This window comes from Trichoplusia ni, chromosome 16 (genome assembly GCF_003590095.1).
Source record: "Trichoplusia ni isolate ovarian cell line Hi5 chromosome 16, tn1, whole genome shotgun sequence".
NCBI lineage: Eukaryota > Metazoa > Arthropoda > Insecta > Lepidoptera > Noctuidae > Trichoplusia > Trichoplusia ni.
Genome location: NC_039493.1, coordinates 5,020,268 through 5,042,112, shown reverse-complemented (window position 1 = coordinate 5,042,112; position 21,845 = coordinate 5,020,268). Strand labels below are relative to the sequence as shown.

At 37.3% G+C, this 21,845-nt stretch overlaps 1 protein-coding gene across 1 annotated transcript in view; it reads right to left on the bottom strand.

Moving 5' to 3' along the window:
• The window catches only part of LOC113502085 (Down syndrome cell adhesion molecule-like protein Dscam2), a 31,063-nt gene extending 10,324 nt beyond the window's left edge, over positions 1 to 20,739 (bottom strand). Inside the window, exons 1-8 of the mRNA XM_026883466.1 lie at positions 20,648 to 20,739; positions 6,459 to 6,681; positions 1,688 to 1,934; positions 1,320 to 1,473; positions 987 to 1,138; positions 667 to 757; positions 409 to 575; positions 192 to 337 (exon numbers count right to left, since the gene is read on the bottom strand). Of these exons, the coding sequence (XP_026739267.1) occupies positions 192 to 337; positions 409 to 575; positions 667 to 757; positions 987 to 1,138; positions 1,320 to 1,473; positions 1,688 to 1,934; positions 6,459 to 6,681; positions 20,648 to 20,739 (1,272 nt within the window). The remainder of the gene's footprint in view (positions 1 to 191; positions 338 to 408; positions 576 to 666; positions 758 to 986; positions 1,139 to 1,319; positions 1,474 to 1,687; positions 1,935 to 6,458; positions 6,682 to 20,647) is intronic.
• Between the last annotated feature and the right edge of the window lie 1,106 nt (positions 20,740 to 21,845).

Here is a 21,845-nt window from a genome sequence, read left to right as displayed (position 1 = left end):
AACCAGGCCGGGCTTTGAAGATTTATACTGAGTAACTATCCAAGAAATGAGATTGAGGACTAGATTTTTGAGAACAAAATATTTTTTAAAGCTATAGGTTTTCATAACTGTTTAAAATCAACTAAGTGTATTATAATTCTAATCCTGAACCTCAAATCAATAAACGGAAATTTTATAAATTCTGAGTTAACCTGCAAACTGGACGGTATGGCCGCGTTGTCCTTGAGCCAGGTGAAGTGCACGGGCATGTCTCCTGACGTCACACTACAGCTGACTTGGGCGCGCTTTCCTTCTTGCAAGTTTGCAGAAAACGAAAAAGGCTCGATTTCCGGAGGATCTAAAAATAATTAGCAGATAAAATTCTAGTTCTAATGGATGCTGATACATTTATGACTGCTTTAAACTTACTGCTAACGACCAGCTGTAGTTCTCTTCTGGCTATCTCCCCATGCGGGCCCATGACTGCGCAAGTGTAAGCTCCCGCATATGAAGGCTCTACTCGTGACACTCTTAGTGCACCATCGATACTGCTCTCCCATTCTACTGGGTTGCCGTCTCTTTCCCATTTTACTGAGCTAAAACAATATTTCTGGATATTATATTACTGTTCCAAAGACGTTTAAGACTTTAAAATATTACTTGCTCTACCTGCAGTGTAGTTCTTACCTGATTGGATAGCCAGAGTACGGACAGTAGAGGACTAACTCCCGCCCTGCTACTGCTCTGATTGGGCCTATGGACCTCACGTAAGGTGGACCTGTATTGGAAAATAAAAAGTTTAAATAGAGATCAGGGTTATAGAGCGCACCTCTATAAATCATTTTAAGTTTAATCACAACAGGCTGCTATTTATATAACTAACTCTTTAAAATATCAAGTACCATCAATGTATGGTAACATCAATGGCAATCAAAAACAAATCTTAAACATTGACTTAAGACTAGACATAAAATAAAAGTAAAAATTGTAACGGAGGAGGAGGTTACCATAAATATTAAGTCTGGAGGTGTGCGACACCTCGCCGAGGGAGTTGGCGGCGCGGCACGTGTACAGTCCGCCGTCCTCCGAACGGACCGCTGAGATGTTCAGGTAGCTCACCACATCGTTCGTCTTAGTCGCGAACTGCTCCACGCTGTATCTGTCAAGACACTCGTTAGAGAATGCACGAAACTTTAAACTACTTAAAGGCATCTGTGCAATTTTTAAACAAGCGATGACTCTTAATTTGTTGAAGCAAATTTATTCACTTAACCCTGAAAACATAAAAAACAGACCTCTGTTTTCTATATTTTCCGGAATGAAGTAAAAAGTAAGTTCACCTGTGCCCTCTAGCCATTGTGTTCAGAGGCTGTCCATCAAGCATCCATGTGAAATGTGGAGGGGGTGAGCCGGCGGCGGAACATTTGAGAGTGACTACTTGACCAGGTCTCAGGACTTGTTCTATGAATGTGTACTGGAGTTCTGGTGCTGTATCTGTAGACCAAGTAAATCATCAAATTATTTCAAGGGAACCAAGTTAATTATGGTAATGTGTCAACATTATTAATATTAATTTTCTTCGGCTCAGTGTTCAAAAGATTCTGCCATACGTGGTACGCCATGTATGTCTTCAGTAACAAGATACTGAGTTACCAACGCTTTGTATTATTTTTTGACCTCAATTGCGAAGCTATGTATTTCATCTCACCTCCAAGCCGCACCTCAGCGCTGGCTTGTGCGGAATCTCTCTCATTCCTAGCCATGCACTGGTACACTCCCTTGTCAGCTCTATGCACCGCGGAGATGATGAGTTGTTCTCCGTTGTTCTGCACGCGCACCCTGCCGCCCGCCACGCCGGCTCCCAGCGGCACCCCGTTGTGGAGCCACTCCAGCCGCGGCGCGGGCCAGCCGCCCCAAGTGCAGTTGATGATGGCTGTTCCACCACTATTAACAACCTGTAGAAAATATCAAGTTCTCTTACCATAATTCTCTTCCATAGAATAAGAGAGGGGACATCAAAGTCTATCTATTTATAAGATTTTATATACCTACTTTAAACGCCAGACAAAAATAAGCTGAATAATGTCAGACATCAACGTCAATTTAGAAATTGTCGTAAGAAAATGCTCTGCAAACATTACAATAAGCAATTGTTAATTGTAGCGTTCATCAAACAAAGAAGAAGCGAGTGTTCATAACGGAAGAGAAGGTTTATTTGCTAATAAACGACACTATTTGCTTTTACGACGGCCCGTTTAATTAAACCGAATATAAACGCGCACGAATATCAATAATTTTGTTTCAGACGCATACATGTGTACGTGCATATAGGGATGTCACCGTCCAAATAAAATATACAGTGTTAAGGAAAAAAAGTAGATATTGTCGTTAACAAAAAAAATCATTAAAATATATCTAGGTATAGATTAGGTTTGGGTTCAAACCTTTGCAATAGATACAAAAGATCCTAAAGATCCAAGGTAGTAGCAGCACCTCTATTACTTTTAATATATATCAAGAGTGTTTTATCTGTGATTGCCAACCCCAGAGTCAACCAGAACATTATTCCGCTAAATATGACAAAGATAAAGTACCCTTTCCCCTATATTTATGCTTTAATAAATCATGGACTTTCAAGGTATATTTACGCATTCGTTAAAGTAGGTAAACTGTATATTTTTGGTTACATATTCGAGAAATTCGGCGTTATTCCTGAAATTATTTTGAAGAGACGACGGAGGTGTTATTAAATAATAGGAGTTCCTTGAAGTTATGTAATTTTTAAAGACGTGATTGAGGTTTGACAGGCGTGAAGTTTGAGTAAAAATTCTTAATCATAGTAGAAGGTTAAAATTCAACCCTTAGCGCCAACCCTTAGTCCAAGGAACGAAAAGGATTTATACGACGAAAAAAAAAGTAGTTTTCCGTTAATTAAGATATTCAGAAAAGCAATCCCTTGACGCTAAGGTTGGTACTTTTAATTATTTACCTACAACCAGTAATTATTAATACTTTACTACGATGCTCGATTATTATAGCTATACTATAAAGTAAGTTGCAACATAAGTTTATCGTAGAACAGAGTTTAGAAGCTCAGTTAAAAATACTGCACCCAAATTTAGTTGGTTTTTCCATATTGAGACTTGTTCCCAAAATGTATGTGAATAGAAAACAAGTAAAACGAGTACAAAACCACAACAGCCCGCTCCTAGCCACATTCACATTTTTATCTGGCACGAGACACCCCTATCTATAATTGCGCGCGTAATGTTTGCGGGCCGGTATCGGGACGCATTTATTTTATTTCGTCGCAAATATCCTGACAGCAATAACTTCGTACAGTTACAATAAAATGTACAAAATGCCCTTTTTTTTCGGACAATAGCCGGTGATTGCTGTTTATTTTGTTGAACGGACTCCACAATGATTTCCCATTCGATCTCGATACGTGATTAATTGTGAGTGAATTGATGTGTGCTGATTGATAATTTGTAATTAATTATTTCTTTTGTTGTTGGAAGGTATTAATGTTATGTTCGCCTTATGTATTGATGGTACAAACAGGTCCAAAATGAGATATCGGCTGTGTTTATAATACTATAGGTATCTAGTCTTTCGACTCTTTACAAAATGGGTACCTAGTGCATTGTTAACCAAAACATTCACGTTCGCAGTAAAACGCAACATTATATTAATTCTATGCCGCATTGTTTAACAGAAATCCGATAGCGTTCTAAATCATTGAATTATTAGCAAAATCAATGGGCACACAACTGATTCGTATTATGATAGGTATCGGGCCAGCGCAACGCTGCAATCATCAGCTATTTCAAGCTACGACCGGTGATTCCGCAGAATTACGAGCACACTCACTGATTGTGCGCTGATTTTAGCGTTAGATAGCTCTTCATACCCGCAAGGCATTACTGAAGCCGCTCAGATTATGGCCTGCTAATGAACGGATTTTATGATGTGAACGTTAGTTGAACAATTGGATTGTTAAATGTGAAGCAAATTTTGCTTAAATCAGTCATGATAGATATCTACCTACTGACTTAAATTACATTTTTTGAAAGGATGCCAAATACAAAAAAAAAACTTTGCGTATTCGTAAGGTATTTTCCACCAATTCCTGTGATGACCATCTTGGAATATGTGAAACAATCTAATTTGCATTCGGGGTCTTAAAAGGGTCTGAACTAACAAGACACGCACCTCACCGTGTGGGCCTTATCCAAAACAATCTGAGGCGATCAGGAAGGGTGCCTGTTTAAGTTTAAGCCGCCCTTACAAATAGTTACAATTGTGTCCGACACCAGTTCAAATGGTTTTGGGTTAGCATCTACCTTTTTTATTTTTTCGCGTTCAGTGAAACGTGGAACGAAAACTACGAGTTTAAGTTTGCAAGTTTTCTCGTGTTGTTGCGCTATGCTGTGACGCCATGGCTTCCGCAAAGTTGCAAGAGTAAAGTTTGTAGCATTCGATACTTGCACAATGGGTGACGACGTCAGCAGTTGGGTCCGTAACCCTCCGCGCGACGCTAGGAAAGAGGAAACTTTTTCAATCATGATAAAAATAAACTTTGTTAAGTTCATTTTTATTGCTAACGATCTTGTGACTGTTCTCACATTTAAAATCACTTTTTTTAACGACTCTCTCATTAAGAAATTTATTCCTTGTGTCGCGGGAATTTCACAAATATTCAAGTCATATGCACAAAGACCAGTTCTCAAGGCAAGCATTCGTGGATCGCACAAATGCTTATCCAACCATTCGCTATTTGGTCATAAGTAGACGGTATAAAAGGTATTCCAATGTATGACGTCCGGAGTCGATATACAATACTTCACATCGCGTTTAACGTATACATTTTATTGACACAACGTTTTCAGATTCGACCAATGTTCTTTCATTCGCAACGCTACACAAACAAAAGCGAGTCACAGCTCGCGCCACGCATCACAGCTCAACATTTAAAAATACCTTTAGAGGAGAAAATCCCGCTTTAAAAATCCGTGTTCGTGCACATTTAGCCTTAATATTTAATTCGATAAGCGAGGTTAATCTTGGGAGGCAGCTTAGGTCCGCACTTCAAACTACAATATTTACAAAGGTCTGAAATAGTACGGCTTGTGGAGGAAAAACTTGGTTTTATTGAATTAGAACTGAGGTCTAACGACGTTACACCAATTCGGGATTGTAGGATGACGGCCTTCGATTCGATTGTGTTTGGTGCTCTTACGCACGACAGGATGTCCGACAAGTTTCTAGAAAAAGTGATCAAATTTAATAAACTAGGTACAAGGTATTCTTTCGATGCTATTGTTGGACAGCAAAGAAGATATTAAGATTTATAAAAGTATATAACTATAGTAAATACTTCCCTCAAAGTCGAAATACCTTCATTGTAATGAAATAACGTATTTCGGGCTTCTCGAATAAGTAATGGAATAGGAAAATAACGCAAAAACTGGTTGAACCTTCCTTCCATCCATGTTCTTTATCTACTTAATACCATTCCTTTGTGAAACTTAATTATGATGGATGTGTCTAATTAACTTAAACGCTCTATTTTTAATCTGACGCAAGAACTTGGCTTAACATTTTATGTATTACAAATTCTTTTGTCTGCACAACATGCAGATAAATTACCAGAATATTACCAGGAACTCGATTTATTTGAAACGTGGAAGACTATTCCATAAATGAATTACCAGCTACGTAATTTCTAAAACTCAATTTAGTGTCAGAATCTTCAATGTACACAAACCAAACCGAGTACTTTCAGCCGTCATATTGAACAAAGGACTGATTCTCGCTTTTACCTCTGAATTTCCAGATTCGTTCGAATTGCGAGATAAACATTCAAATTAGGTGGCATGGCGACTCGGTATCGCTCTACCCTCTGCTTTCTACCAATATCAACATGGTTTCACTGACAATATAACTCGGTATCCAATACGCGCTCGGGTCAGCTAACCTCAAATGCATTAAAGTCATCGCATGACGTCACCGCCACAGCTTTCGACAGCGTTCATTAAACTGGTCCTCTGCATTAATGCACCTTGTTGTTATTATACCATGTTTGTTTTAATTAATTAAAAAGCTTTTACTGCCCGCCTCAATGTAATTTCGAAGTCATTCCACTTCATTCCAGTGAAAATTATTAGCTGGCGGTATTGAGTTTATTGCTGATATTTCAGGTTCGTTACGAGGAATAAAGTTGAAGCGAGAAAATAAAAAGCGGCCAATTAGGTTGCTTAGAGGTGCGTCAATTGCAGGTGAAAACGTTTTCTTTAAATAAAAGCAGAACAAGAGTTTTTCACTTCAAAAATGCTTAGCTAGGTATATACTCGTAGATACGTTTATAATTTATCTTCGTTCTCTTCTATGTCGTCCTATTCGATATGATCTACAATAGAGTATATTTTATCTTCCACTTTATTTTACTAATGAGATTCAGAAATGTTTCCACTGACCTGTGTGTGCGGCTGTGCATGGGTCGTGAGATGCGCGCGCACAGCGAGATGCAGGCGGACTGTGAGGTGACCGTGCGCGTTGGCAGCGCGGCAGGCCCAGCGCCCGCCATCAGCTATCTCCGCGCGACGGATGCCGATGGCGTCGTGTGTGCGGCTGTAGCGGCCCCCGCCCTCTCCGTCACGGATCTCTCGGAGGACGCCGCCTGCGGTCTCGCGGTACCATCTGTAGAGAAGAAGAACTTAAGCAGTCTGTACCACTGGTTTCTTTAAAGGTATTGCAATGGGGGATTGCAAAATTTAAGTGTTCACCGAACATTTTACTTTACTGTGTATGACATCGATGTTGGATTAGGAATTTCCTAAACGAAGACATTGAATTTACATATAATGAAAAAAAAAATATCTTGAAAAAGTTCCTATTGACATATCACCAAAACTAAGCTAACCTACTTGGCAAGGAACTCTGTTTATCGAGCAAACCAGTGAAACGGACTGACGATTAAGTAGTGTCAGTTATTCAACGTTTACTTTTTACTGGCCGGTTACAGATTTCCATTTGACATGCTTCGGAGTATATACAACACGTATGTGTTAAAAAGTAGGTTGATCGTAGATATTCAGTGTTTTTACTGTTTTATTTCGTTTGAGCACTATTTGAAATGTTTCGTAATTTGTATTTTTCATACCGCTTTTTTATATACAGGTATAATCAAGTAACTAATGGATTTTGATAAATAATTCAGAAGATCATATTTTTTGGTTATTTTACAGCTAAAATAGTAAAACTAACTTGACTTAAAATATCGAAACAAACCTTTACTTCAAACTTAGATAAAATACAAAAAATAAGCTTCTCTTTTAGTAAAGGTAATAAAATAACATTTCTATAAAGTTAGTTATAATCACATTAAGGGTTCCTAGCCGGGGCTCTCAATCAGGGCAAGTGTCGGGCTTCGTCCGCTTACAAAGCCGTCCGGATGAATGGGCCACATCCTTCTTAACAGAGTTTTTATACGAAGTGTGCTCACATCCGGGTACCGGAGGTCCCCATTAAAATCATATCGCTCACGGTAGCCAGCCTCGAGAAGGTGTGCCCAATTTTCTGTATTATGGAAAAGCTGATGCGGATAATTATTTTACAGCGTAGAGCTTTGAAACATGGACTGACTTAGCCTGAAATTGAATAAAACTTTTCATATTATTTCAGACATAGTGTTGTCTCAAATTTTACTCCCATGAGACAAATTTTCTGTTTAACTGAACATAATACATTAAATAAACATGTGTTAAGACTGCAAAATTATAATCACATTCGTTTCTTAGACCACACTACACAGCGTACGTTTCTCCGAGTGAAAACTCTCGTTAATGCGTTGTTTTTTCTTACAAGTCGGTTGCTAGGCAACGGCACGAATCTCGGGTCATTACCACAAAGATGGAGCCACGCGGGAAAGGATTTAGGTTGAGCTTTCAAAGTCTAGTGTGATGTTGTTTTTGGAAGCGTAAGTAACTTCAGATGGGAATGGTCTAATACCAGACTTGGACTAGAGTTATAGATATTGGGAACATTACAGTTTTTCAGTGGGCTTTGACGAGTTACTTTAACTTGTTAATTTTTCCTGGTTTATTTTATTACGACTTCAGTAACAAAAAATAGTTTAATCATTAAGTATGTTAGGTACTAAAGAATCAATCAGAATCATAACAAGCTACACTGAATCCTTCAGTAATTAACTATATCACCACTAGTTTCACATCCGCACGTCTCAATATTGTAATACCTTACTATAAGCATAAAATTTAATGGTAAATCATGCAGCTGACGGTAGAATTTATTCTTCAGTCATTTAATAGCTAAGCTACGAAAACAAACTGACGCAAAAATGTCTTAAGTAACCAAGCGAAGTACGAGCAAGATAAACAAAAGCGCAGCGAGACAAACTTGTGAAGTACTGGCGATGCTTTGTAACTCAACTCGAGTATTTCGTTACTAAACATTCGACACTGATCACTACACTGTATAACTTCTTACTTTGATCAAAGAAAATCTGTTCATTTTACTTCGTACAATTTTGGAAGTTTATTGTTAACAGTCTCGCTAATATAACCTTAACCTTCGAGATAGGTATAGGGCGACTCCTGGCGTCAAAATTAAAATCAAAAGTTTTTATTTCAAGTAGGCCCGTTTCGAGGCTCTTTTTAAACTTTGCTACAGTGAGGTCTATGTTCCTATAGGTAGGACACGGCAAGAAACTCCATAAAACACCCTTAGAAATAAAATAGTATAAAAAAAAAGAACGTAACAATGGTGGTGGTTTACTCTATACCTTCGTTTTCAGAAGACAGCACTCCAGTACATTTATTTGGCACGACTCGAATTACCAGATCAAGAAGTCCATGATTAGATACATATTTAGATCCATTTATAAAATTCGATCGTGATATTATGAATTTATAATTTGTATGTAGTACGTGCAAGGAAAACTCCGAAGTCCGACATAATTTGTACTAAAATATAGGTCTGACCTCAAAAATTCTTATAGCTCATTTAATATTAAACAATATTACCTATATAGATCCATTCCTACGTGTCTGAGTGGCTTGGAAATAGCAGTTCAAAAGGTAACTGAACTAATTCAGCTACAATGTAGATATCTATTTAGAGTTTAGGTTCTGAATAACTTTGTAAGGCTTATAATATGTCGGATTTAAAATGATTTTAATTTATTTATATAGTATGAACTAGCTGTTTCCCGCGGTTTCACCAAATTAGTACACGGTTTCGCGGTATTTTTCGATTTTCTCCTTCAGAAATATTATCATCCTTCTTTCTGTCTTTAGCAATTTTTACAAATTTTCACATCCTGAAATATTACTAGAACAACAAATCTATCGTAGATAAGCCCTCTCTAATCCAGATACAACTTAGACAATATATTCTATGGCTATAAGGCCTGTTTAACATACTGTCCGAACAATACAAGAGACTGGAACAAGGAACCTATCAGGTGTCCTATCTGAGACATCTTATAGTATGTGTAACAATGAGTCGACGCCACGTACGCCGCTCGCAAGATATGTAAGTTTAATTAAATGTCAGTCACAGGGGAGTCCGTGGACGGCCGATGTATCGGTTACACGGTAAGGCTGATGTTACTGAAGGCCCTATCGCCGGGATACAACCGCTTGAATACTTTCCGCAAACAATTATTCCAACACAACTTTGGAGTGTAAAGTGACCATGGGTTTGTAGTTTGTCAGAATTGGTACTCGGTCGACGTTTGAATTTGAAAAGAACGAAAATAGTTGAAATGTTTCAATTATCTCGAATTTTATTCGAACAAAAAATAAGCAAATAGGAGAAAAACGAAGTACTTCCTTCATAGCTACATTAAAAGTAAATTGAACAGAAACGGCTTCATAATGAGTAACTTCCAGTACATTTTCTGGGAGCAAATAAATTTCTTATTAAGAATAACCCGGCAGCTGCGACTTTCTTTTTTGTCGGCGGACGCAATACTAGGGGTCTCTGTGACCCACGTAATTAGGTTTGGGAGGTCAGCGCGGACGACGAAACTCGTTGACCACACGTTCGTTCAGTGTTGGACTTGTTTTTGCTTTACTTATAGCTAATAACATACACATCATTATTTTAGGAGTTACGACTTACGTAAGAATGCTTTTCCATTAAACAAATAACTATCAATTTGTAGCTGACGAAAGTATTACTTTATATAGCAACGATTAAAATATAAAAATCAATGCTGTATTCACCCTTTGATGAACAATATACAAAGCGCGAAGGTTGGTTATGTCTTGTAGCTTTTTTCTTACACTACACACCCTTATCTGTTCTAATCAATGTAGGACGGATAGAAAAATAGTCAACTAGAAAAAAATCAAATGGCTACAATCAAACATCCCTGATTATATAGAAACAGTTATTTAATTAACAACATGGCTATTTAATCACTGGCAAATTTCACGCCATCCAAAGCCACAGGAACCAATTTTCCTCATTTGCATAGATAACAAGATAACGTCGGCAGTACCAACCGAATCACTGTAATTTTCTTTATCTATCAAAATCAGAAATGAGATTCCGTACTGATTCAAACTTTCAAGAAAATATCCAACTATATTTCCAATGCTTGAAGGAATGTTTTAATAATTCGGCGATAAATCTCTACGTCAGCAAAACTTCTATAAATATAAAATGCTTCTCTTAAGAGTAACATGATACGTGTCTAGATTTGGATGATGTTTAGATGTATCTAGAATTTGTAGCCCTAGGATTCTCCGTAGAAAAATAACAAAGTGGTTGCAATTTTTCTAACTACTATCATTATTTCTGTTTTCAATGATCCACTTACCATGTTTAGACTTTCACAGCAATTGTGTTATCACGAATAACATGTGTCGTGGTTTTTTATTTAAGTTTTATATTTGGACAAGACGACACACCATTATTGTCTACTGTTTTTAGTACCTAGACAAAACCAATAAGCATTGATGGTAAAATTCCCTAGTCTTGGAGAGAAGACCCCAAGTACCAACGATCGCACTTATTAATCTTATCTTTTCTATGTACTAATATCACATGAAAGTATTTGCAGCTCCTGGACATACCTACGCGCCACTTGCTTTACTATTTAAGCTATCAAGTTCACTGACCAAGAACAAGAATTTGTTCATTACATTGCTCTGTGCATATTTTCTCCTATTTGAAACCGACTGTATAAATAGCATATCCACAATTTAAAAAAATTACACACTGTGCACCGTTACACGTCTTCTAGCGTTAAAAGTAGTTCTATCCTCATAAGTACGGCGACCATGGTGCCCCTACACGTACACTATTCGTATACCTGCGCTAACAGGGTTAATTCTGCTTACCCAGAAGGGCTCAAAACATTTATTTGTATTTGAACTAGAAATGAACTCCTTTGTTACACACACAAACATGAGTAGGGTCCGCAAATAAATGTAACACTATGAAAAACATGGAAACGGATATTGAAATATTGTGACAAATATTGGGTCTGTTGTACAAACACATTTATCTATTACTGTGATCGATTCTATGGGTCTAGTTTCGAGCGATGAAAAGCACCGACTGGTACTAGTAATGCTCTTGATTTATCATTCAAGTTTTGTTGGCACTTTTTCAGTTATTTTTGGTATCGTCGAAGTAAAAAATAAACTTAAATAATGCACCAATAATTTAACACCAGCTGACCCGTGCCCACATCGTCGGTAAATATTTTTCGAAAAAAGTAGCCTATGACAGTCACTAATAACTGGAACTTCTAAGTTTTAGTTTACTCAATTAGGATATAATGTGAAGGACGAGAATAAATATGTTTCTAAAAAATATTTTCTAAACGTAAATAGGATGCAGTAACTAAAAGCACGTTTGTGTGGTCGTCTGTACCCACACACCCACACATACACACACTCTTTTCATTAAGCCTCTCACTTGCGGGTAACAGTGGCCTTGCTTTTAATTACATTTAGTTGAAATTAATTAGTGCAATGCTTTGTAATTCAAACAACTTTAAGTACAATAGTTGTACGACAGGGCTTTGACAAAGGATCAGATTGTGTTGATTACATGAAATTAACTAACGTGACAATAAGCACGTACTTAATCATAATTGTTGGGTATGTTAGAGATTTGGGAGCGCTAAGATGGTGAAAATAAATGAAATTATGTCCATGAGATGTGTGGCTAAAAAAAGCAGGCCTAATGAAAACTCATTTGAACAAGGAAGACATTTCCAAGCTATGTGTGTTACATCAAGTAATAAATAATAATGATAAGATTAAAATATTATAAAAGGCATACTGGTGTAAATTTTCTAATTATTTTGAAAAGGTCTCAAAAAATAAGTACTTACATTAATACTAGTGCTGTATACCGTGTTCGTTGTTAATTAATACCAAGTGCATAATAAAAGCGACAGTTCTACTCCTGGACTCTCGAAATTAGATTTGGTTGAGACACGTGTACAGTAATAATATGAGGCGTCGGGGCTCGCTGCTCGTTAAAAGGGTATTGCCCAAAGGTAAAGCTTTTAGCTCCTACTTCACTTATTTATAGTGACGATAAATCTTTGGATATACACAATATTTTATTAAGACGTTCTCACTATAGCATTCGCCGATACTAAATAATGTAAAGATCCTTAGATTTTCCCCCATTATTCCACCCGACTGTGGTATCTAAATTTTAACGTTTAGCCATACCATTGGCTCAGAGATGTGGCAGACTTGAAAATTTAGTCTGTTTTGAAATCGATTCATTGACAACTGTGATTTTTTGACCACTTAGTCGCAGATTCTTACTGGAGAGCTTATACAAGTTTTAATTAGTGTTTAGGATATCCGCTTCTAGATTGAAGTTAAACCGCTCTTCCAATCAGATTAACGTCGAACAATAATACAACATACAAGAAACCACACAGCAGACCAACATCTGTTACGGATCACGCAACACTAAGTCGAGCTAAACATGTCGATACTCCAAACTGCTGCCCTGCAGGCGTTTGCGTATTTACGTATGCAAAATCCTGTGGTATCGCATCGTTTCTCAAATCAAACGCACGTGGTCTCGTGCGGGGAGGATAAGGGGTAAGAGGTGAGGGGTAGGGGGAGGAATCAAAGCGATGGCTTGTAAGGAGGTATGCTCCCCGGGGGCAGCACTCAACGCGGGAACCAGGTTTATCTTACCCATGGAGAAGATGGCGCAACAGAGGAGATAACGATATTGATGTGTTAAGTGCTGTCGTGCTTGGTGTCACGTGTTGTTGTACTATGCTTTCGTTTTGCTAGAACACTATGTCTTTTAGGATAAGTCAGAAAAATGGAAGAGCTAATGTTTTCATGTATTGTAGTCCGACAGTCCAGGCAATCATATAGGTATCTAACTGAAAATTAACAATGCATGAAGCATTGTTAATTTTCAGTTAAAAAACAAAGGTAGTAAGTATTATATGGTTGAGTTTGTTTTTATATGGTTATTATTATAATAGGTTTTTGTACACTTATTGGTTACATTTGGTGTCTAACCATGGCAAAAACTAGGTCCTGATCGAGTCCCTCGGGGCGCCACTCAGCGCGTGATAGATACAGCCTTGAGTCGCCCTGGGCTAAACAGAAGGAGTAAACGACAAGCTCCAGCGATTAGTAACATGCTATAAAGAACCTTTATCTTTGTGGAGAAAGATCTTTCCAACTTAAAACTGTCCAAAAATTAGCCAAAAACATCTGCTTTAGTATTATATCATCACCCCAAAGCAATTTTTTTTGTAGAAGCCTCGTCCGTCGCTTGTTTCTTGTCCCTTTTTCCACAAACCTCTATCAATATTATTTATATGATCGCGGCAAAATTTTCGTTTTTGTATCCTCGAGGGAGCGCGCGTCAGCGTGTGGTTTTGATCTTGTGTCATAAATACATGCAGAGTTTGAGACAGAAAAAAATCATGAATTTCTACCAACCGATCGCTTTACGTATCAACGTTTTACCTCAAAAGCGTTTCCCGTTTCGTAAATGTTGTTTTGTGAGACTTTATTTTTAGGAGTAAGTATTTGTATCTAAAAGGCGTTTATAACAGCCGTAACAGGAACGATACCATGTCTCGCAAAAGATTTTTTTTGTATATTTGGTTTACAGTGTCTCATTCTTGTCTACAAATAAGTTTCTTGCTTTATGTTATAGTTTGAGATAGCCACAAATGAGTATTGTGCCAAATAACTCCCCTCTGAGTGAGTGCCGGAACTGCTAAGCATGTACATATTACGCTTTGTTCGAAAAATATTATCGTGCGACTTAATTAAGTCAATACTAATAATTTGATCATTAGAACCCACCCAACTTATGTTTACAATGCAATCGACAGCTAAGATTTTATTTACAATCATAACTCAAACGAAGTTGCTCTACTACCATTCCGGAAAGCAAGAGAAGGTATTTTTCAAGAAATCAGAATCTTTCAACTTTTCGATTTGTGACAGTGGTACTTTTCAGATAGATCTAATCTTGAATCAAAATAACAGTTAGACGATTCAATCAAGTCGGACGTCGGAAAGTGAAGAGCAATTCGATCAAAGGATAACGAATCGCTCTTGACTTGCGCCAACAATTTTATGTACATCGGTAATGTACGATGGCGGTAAATTCACGTTTTTTATGACCGCGTTGATGTTTGACTTCAACGTGCAGCCAGCTCCGAGGAACGGTTTGTGAAATATTACGTGGAAAGTAAAAGAATGAAGAGTTCAGCGAAAAATACGGACTGAAGAAGGAATTGGTAGATTAAAAAATGTGGTGAGAAATTGAAACAAATATATTCTTTTCTTCCAAGTATGATACAGAAACAATTAGATTTTGATCAATCGAGTTTAATTACATTTACTTTAAACTTTGACCTTTTTTTGCACCTATTGATAAAGATTATGTTTTTTTAGGACGTTCCCTTAAATTCTAATGTAAATAATGAATAGGAAATCAGTGAAGAAAATTTTAAATGAGACTAAGTTAAAGTAAATAAATCCCTTTTGAGCAAGCTCATATGGAAAAGGTTAGTTACAGAGATTAATTTGAAAAATATTACTGAAGCTTAAAAATTTCAGACATAAAACATAGTAAACGCTATTAACGTTTCAACAAAGTGAACAAATATTTGGACAGTGCACTAATCGCTTCTGCCATGTGTGAGAAACTAAATCTAAAACAAACATGAATTCCCCTCTCACGCGAAATGACGCGTAAACATTGCCGGAACAACGAGACGGCGAAATCTGCTTAGAACTGCTTAATTATTTAATGTTAGCTTTGTTTGTGAAATTATGAAACAAAATGCAAATTGCACAACATGTTTCTAAGTACAAACAATGTTTAATCGGCAGATTTTAAAGTTTAACCTTGGAAAATAAGGCATAATCCATTCAATACCAAGAATAACATGATTTGGTTCAAAAAAGTTCCAATCTCAGTCAATGGACTATAAAGTTCGACGTCCTTAATACTCCTAACTAAGCCAGCCAAAAATAGTCCATGAAGGCTGTACGCAAATCTCCGCAGTGCCATTGCAACGGTTTCCAATATCCACAAACTTGGGCCGCACTCGCACAGCTTCACTTAGTTATCTGCGGGACGTAATGGAAAACGCTTGTTCTTGTCTCCTGGGATTGGCACAGAAACTCTCCTATTTGTGTAAAGGATCACAGAAAGAATGCAAATATGATTTGAGAGTATTTTTTCGTGTGTGAATCGTATGAATTCGAATTGAGACTTAACGGTAGTGATATAGACGATTTTGATTACGTATTTTGGAAGCCTTGTCGGAGGTTGAGTTTGATTTTAGAGTCTAATATCAATTGTTTGACATGACTTTTTGTATTTGTGACTATGAAGTGAATTTGAGAAACATTATGGACTCCAACCTTTAAGTTAATTATCAGAAAAAAGGGAACATTGATTGTAGTAAACGTTTTCCATGACAGGTTCCGTGTACCTCCTGAATTACCTCTAAGTAGCTAGTCACGACAATTTACAAATAAAAAGTTTAAATGAAATGTCATTTTATGCATAATTCAGTCCTATATGTGTTAACGACCACAATTTAAATATTTTTCCCGTTAACCTGTGACCCGAGCCGTACACGAATCCATTCATAGGTCGCATAAAAGAACCAACAATATTTCCCCATCCGTGTCTGTTACAGCGTCTATTGTAGGCGAGTCTAGGGAAAATATTATGAAGCACAACTGCAGTGGGCGTGGAGGTATATACAGCAATTCATTACCCTACAGAGGAACGGAAACGGTAGCGGTGGCTGCGAGAGGCGCGAGGCGCGAGGCGGGAGCGGGGAGCGGGCGGATACAATGTCGAGCACTCGGATTTATTCGTTCCGGAGCCTGACGTCACTACCGCCGAGAAGAATGGAGAGCTAATGTGATTTTTTACTTTTAATTCCGCTTTCGGATATGGGCCATGGGCAGGTTTTGGTAATACAGTATTCAATTTTTTTTACGATATTTTTTAGTACTACAATAGATTAAATAAAAAAGGCGAAAATGTTATTTCACTTTCGAAAAAAGAATTTTATTAGCAGGTCAAAATTTTAATCCGTGTATTCAATCTACGTAAATAAACCAAAAATATCTAATAATATTTCTGATAAGTTTCAAGTCGGCTTTTGGAATAAACAGTTCGAGCTACTTAGATACCTACATATCAAAACCTCCTTATAATTTAGGCAAAATTGTTTTGAACGGAAACCATCACTTATCATACAAAAGTCGTATCGTTGACTAGTAAATAATACGTTTTCCTCATTTGTCAGTCTAGAAAGACACCATGAGAGTCCATAAATCACTCACAAATAAATCCCTTAGTATTCCACGACTCTGCAGCCAAGGTCCCATAAATTGTGGTGAAATATGGCGTGTCTCATCTACTACACTTAACCGGTATTAAGGAGAGTATTCAATGTGGAATCGATACTGAGTTTTCCTTTCAATATCTTAATGGAGTGGGAAAACATTTTTCATAGTGTATTCATGCTAAGTCCAATTAACGTCTAGTGGGAGTGATGTTTATTATAAGTAAGTGTCAAATTATTTCACTTCAGAAAAATTAAGTGGAGTTATAATTTTCAGAACTTGGCCCAAAAAGGTTACGACTACTTTTTTGGTATAGGGCTACATTGTAAAGCTTTTATTAATTTAAAAAAAAATAACATTAGCCTACAGAATTTGGTTCTGTGTTCTTCCTATAAAAAAAAAATATTCAACAACAAATCGCAGGCCTATATCTCTGCACACCGAAAAACAATACACAAACACCAGGTACGGAGCACAACACATAACAGTTAAGGATCAATAGTCGTCGTGTGTGAACAGGCCGCGCCGGTATCAATGTCGCCCGAATATAAATTGTGTGTGACGTATCGATGTCGTGGACAGCGGGATGTGCGGGATGAATGGGATGGATGGCGTATCGCCGACAGGGGAAATAAACATCCACGATGGATGCCAAAGGGTTATAAACAACCTTACCGTATGGTAAACAAGTTTCTACCTTTGGAACCCGACTTCAAAGAGAAATATTCTATTCTGTTGTGTATTTTTGGGGCAATCTGTTTGTGGTGTAGTTTTTTGATTTTATATTTTTATAAAAATGTTATATAAGATATCACCTTCAAAGATTAGTTGACAAAAGCAGTAGATAAGGGGTAAATTTAATAAGAAATAAGCAAATGAAGCGTGTTATAGAAGTGCCCGCCGGCGCCGGTGTTCGATATTTATCGATACAAATTCTCAACTACATGCTTTTCAGTTCATACAGTGGTTTTGGTGTGAGGTATTGAAAGTCAGCGGATTATAAAACACCTTTAGTATTAATTTACATAGAAATTTCAAACATTATTCATTGTTTTAAAAACAAATCGTTTTTCATCCACTTTAGCAACACAAGTACCTATTGCTTGCTTTCATCGTATTTCAAAATAGCTATTTTGAAATCGCTACCGCTTTTTCCTAATACCACAAGATAATAAACGTACGACAATCAGAGTCACGCGTAGGCACTAAAAGTTTTTACTAACGATCTGCGAGTCGCGACCGCGCGGGGCTGCCCGATACAGAACTCATGCCAAGCGCATAATGGTCTCAAATGTGCTGCACTTTAACTTAAACGTTACTTAATGTTGCGATATTAGAACATTGTCGAGTGCCACAGTTTTTGTTGAGTTCCAAACTTTGATATGTTTGCTGTTCCACTTTGTATTCTCTGTTGTATTGGCCTAGTTAGATACAACTGCAGTCGCAGTCGTGACAGATATCTTAATTTGCGCTACTAGAATAACTTCTGCTTAAATTGGCTTTTCTATTTTGCCTTCCAATTAAGGAGTATATTTTTTCTCTGAGCATCATATAAAGTGCCTCCTTCATGACTTGGCATATTATATTCTTCGACGCGGCCATTGTTATTGGATTTCGGGCTACCAAATTCTCGGTAACTGACCAATTTCACACAATGATTGTGCCCGATAATGGCAATAAGCTCGGCCTCTAATTAACACAGTTTGGTCTTATGTGGGCGCACAACAGCGGCCCTGACATTACCGTTTCGGGAAATACAGGTTTGATGGTAATACATGTTATACGCATTTACTAGAGGTGCTTTGGACTTCTGTAGATGTTGTAATCAACATTGAGAAGATGCTTAGCTTGGTGGTTGATTGTAGGTTAGTTAGTATGTTTTATGTTTAGCCAAATTATTGCAATCATCTACGTCATACTTGTAATTAGCTCTGCTTTGTGAACAATTTTCTACCGATATTATATAAAGTTTCAGTATTAAACTATGAAACTAATATGTAAACATTGGTTCGGGATGCTGTATGTGGTCTAAATGCCACAAATAAGCACGTCAAAGCAGTTTCTACCAACCACAAACTGTAATACAGTAGCCCCGCAAATCATTCCCGTAGCTATGCAAAGCAGGTGGCATAGCACAAACCACACCAATTAATAACGCCATGAAAACTGTACGCAACACAGTTCTTGATATATTTCGCCGGAGATCCATTAGCGGTCAGACGCCTCGCTGCCTGACACATGACAAATGGTCGGGATATTGCCGAGTTCTGATGCGGGGTGCCACTGCCAGCGGGAATCGCAGGTACGCCCATCGAAATGATTGATTAGAAGATTTAAAAGCATTGAGCTTTATCGTTTCGGAGTCTTTTTCAAGGCAGAAAATTTAATAAATGTTATCTGTGATTTATGAGATTTTTAGAATGATGTAGACTTACTCATGATGTAATTTTTTTGAGTGTTTGAGCATTTCCACATTAAGTTAGTATGATGAGGGTTGTAGCTTTTCTTACAGGTAAACTTAAAAAGTCATGTAACTAAATGGCTTGAAAATGCAGTGGTGCATTACGTCATTTGAATTTTCCCGTCAAATTACACACACATCGTTAATCGCTGTTAGTGTGGCCGGAGCTTTTCCCGAAACAAGCAGTGACGGGAATTGTGATGACAAAGTACTCAACTGTGCTCTCACGCTAATGTGCCCCAACACTCTTAATTTATGAAACATGCAAACAATAACATGGAAATGTTCCTCAATATGAGGAAAGAGAACTTGGTAGCTTTATAAGAGTATTTCGGTAAATGAGACTAATTGTATGTCATTTTCTGGGAATTGTCATTTAGGATGTAAATATTATTCTGTAACTGACTGAAACGTCAAATTGATGTTTGCCACTCATTCAAATTTTACTAAAGGCCAATTCTTATACTATTAAAAAAAGCATCCATACGATCTAAAATGTAACTGCATATTGCTCTGGAGCCGTTATTTTTAAAGTCACCTTGAATTTTTAAAATGACTGTTTATTTGAAGTAGGTCAACTATCCCGGTTAATATTGCTTGCTATTTTCCCGAACGTAAAGTATTGTTCGGGGATACCTCAGACATTGTTGGGCTCATAACTGGGAGTATTCGCTTACATAGTCTCCAGTGCAGTGTGTGGCTTCTATTATTATATACCATCACGGTAGGTATTCCCTAAAGGGTAGGCAGATGAGTGCAAACCCTCATTTAGTAGAAGGTACTTGTGCAACTTGGGGCGAGACTAATGCGATTTATTAGGTGCTTTTCAACCCCTAGCTTTAAGCTGAAATATTAAGCAAAAGTCCTTCATTTTCCATGACTAAATAACCGAAAAGAAATTTAAAAAAAACTTTAGAAGCAACATCAGTTATTAAATTAACGTATTGTGCCACAAGGTATAAGGTGGTTTAAGATAAAACTCCCCTTATGTAAGGTAAATAACAAAAATATTTATGAAGGTCAGTTGTGTAACAAAATATTATTTCCATCATTATTAATAAAGCCCTTACACAAAATGGTGTAACTAATATCGAAAAACATAATATATGTGCACGTTATTGATAATTACGAATATATTCCTAGGTACTATACAGAAACTCTGATGGATATTATAAAAGATATGATAAAGATATTACGTTGTCGTTAACGACGCAGGTGCCACTGTCAAGCAATTAAAACATAACCGAAGGGCTTTCCGATAAAATATAATTTTATTGCGTGTGCGGGGGCACCATTACCTGGGATACCTGCTAATATATGTAGGGCTAGGGCAACATACGAGACATTGTTTTGTGCGGCCTGCGGGCCTGCTGGTAATGTGCTAGCGAACTTTCTACCACCACCTTTACTGTAAACCTTTACTGTAGCCATTGACAATAGAGGCGCTTTTCCTCTAAGACTTTCCCCTTAAACCGTGCTTCATGTAATAAGAGGAACCTTGTTGTGTACTGGCAGTTGCCGAATAAAACAGGAGAAAATCTACATACTATTTGTTGAGTCCTGTAAATATTAAGAAGAATGATATTTCTTTTTGCAATGAGTTTAGATTTTTTTAGCCAGATTAGGTACAATTAATCGCAAACTACTACAATAATAATATTTTAATGCATTTTTAAATACAGCAAAATGAACATGAAACCAAAATGTAGCTTAAAATTGCATAAGTAAAACCTGTAAAGCAATGATGCGCAAGCACACAGCTCGTGTGTTCACAAACTGGGGTTAAAACTTAGAAGTAGGCGGGTTAACGAGAGGTCGCTCGTAAACGTGAACCTATATCGTTAACTAGACAGTCGACACGCGGCGATGCCTGTTTGTTGCTGTAATTGAACAACTTGAGACGGCCATGCAAATTGAAGGCCCGATAGTTCTGCGGTTCACACTTGTTTGTTTACATTTCTACACACACGTAATTTCTAGTGTCGTATTTAAGTGTTCCGAACTTTCATGGAAACGTGCAGGTAAAGTATATAAAAAAAACCTTTTCCGTTTTAAATAGATTAAAATGTTCGTGGAACCAATCTGCTATCGAAAGAACGGTAGTCCCTATCCTATTAAATCCATTCCTGGTATTTTTTATCTCTTCTTTTGACTCATAATCTCAACCGTTTCTGGTAAATTTATTTTGCATTACTACGAAACGGTTAGGATAAAAAAATACCTGGAATGGTTTCATCCCAATAAGTGCTTCGGTTTATAATAGGAAAATGAATAAACAAAATGAAAAGGCTTCCCATAAATAAATAAACTTGCACTTACTGAAGGCTTAATTAGATTGTCATAAGCTGATTTCTGTTGATTCAAACTTTAGGTAAGACGTTGTAAGATAGTGGGGGTCAAAGTTTTCCCATCAAACAATGATACACGTTTCGGTCAGCTCAGCAGCTCTCGCCAAGTTCCGAGCATATCTCGACAAACTTCGGGGCTAGTGCTAACACCAGCTCAAACTTAGAACTACCGCGTAGCATAAAATAGAG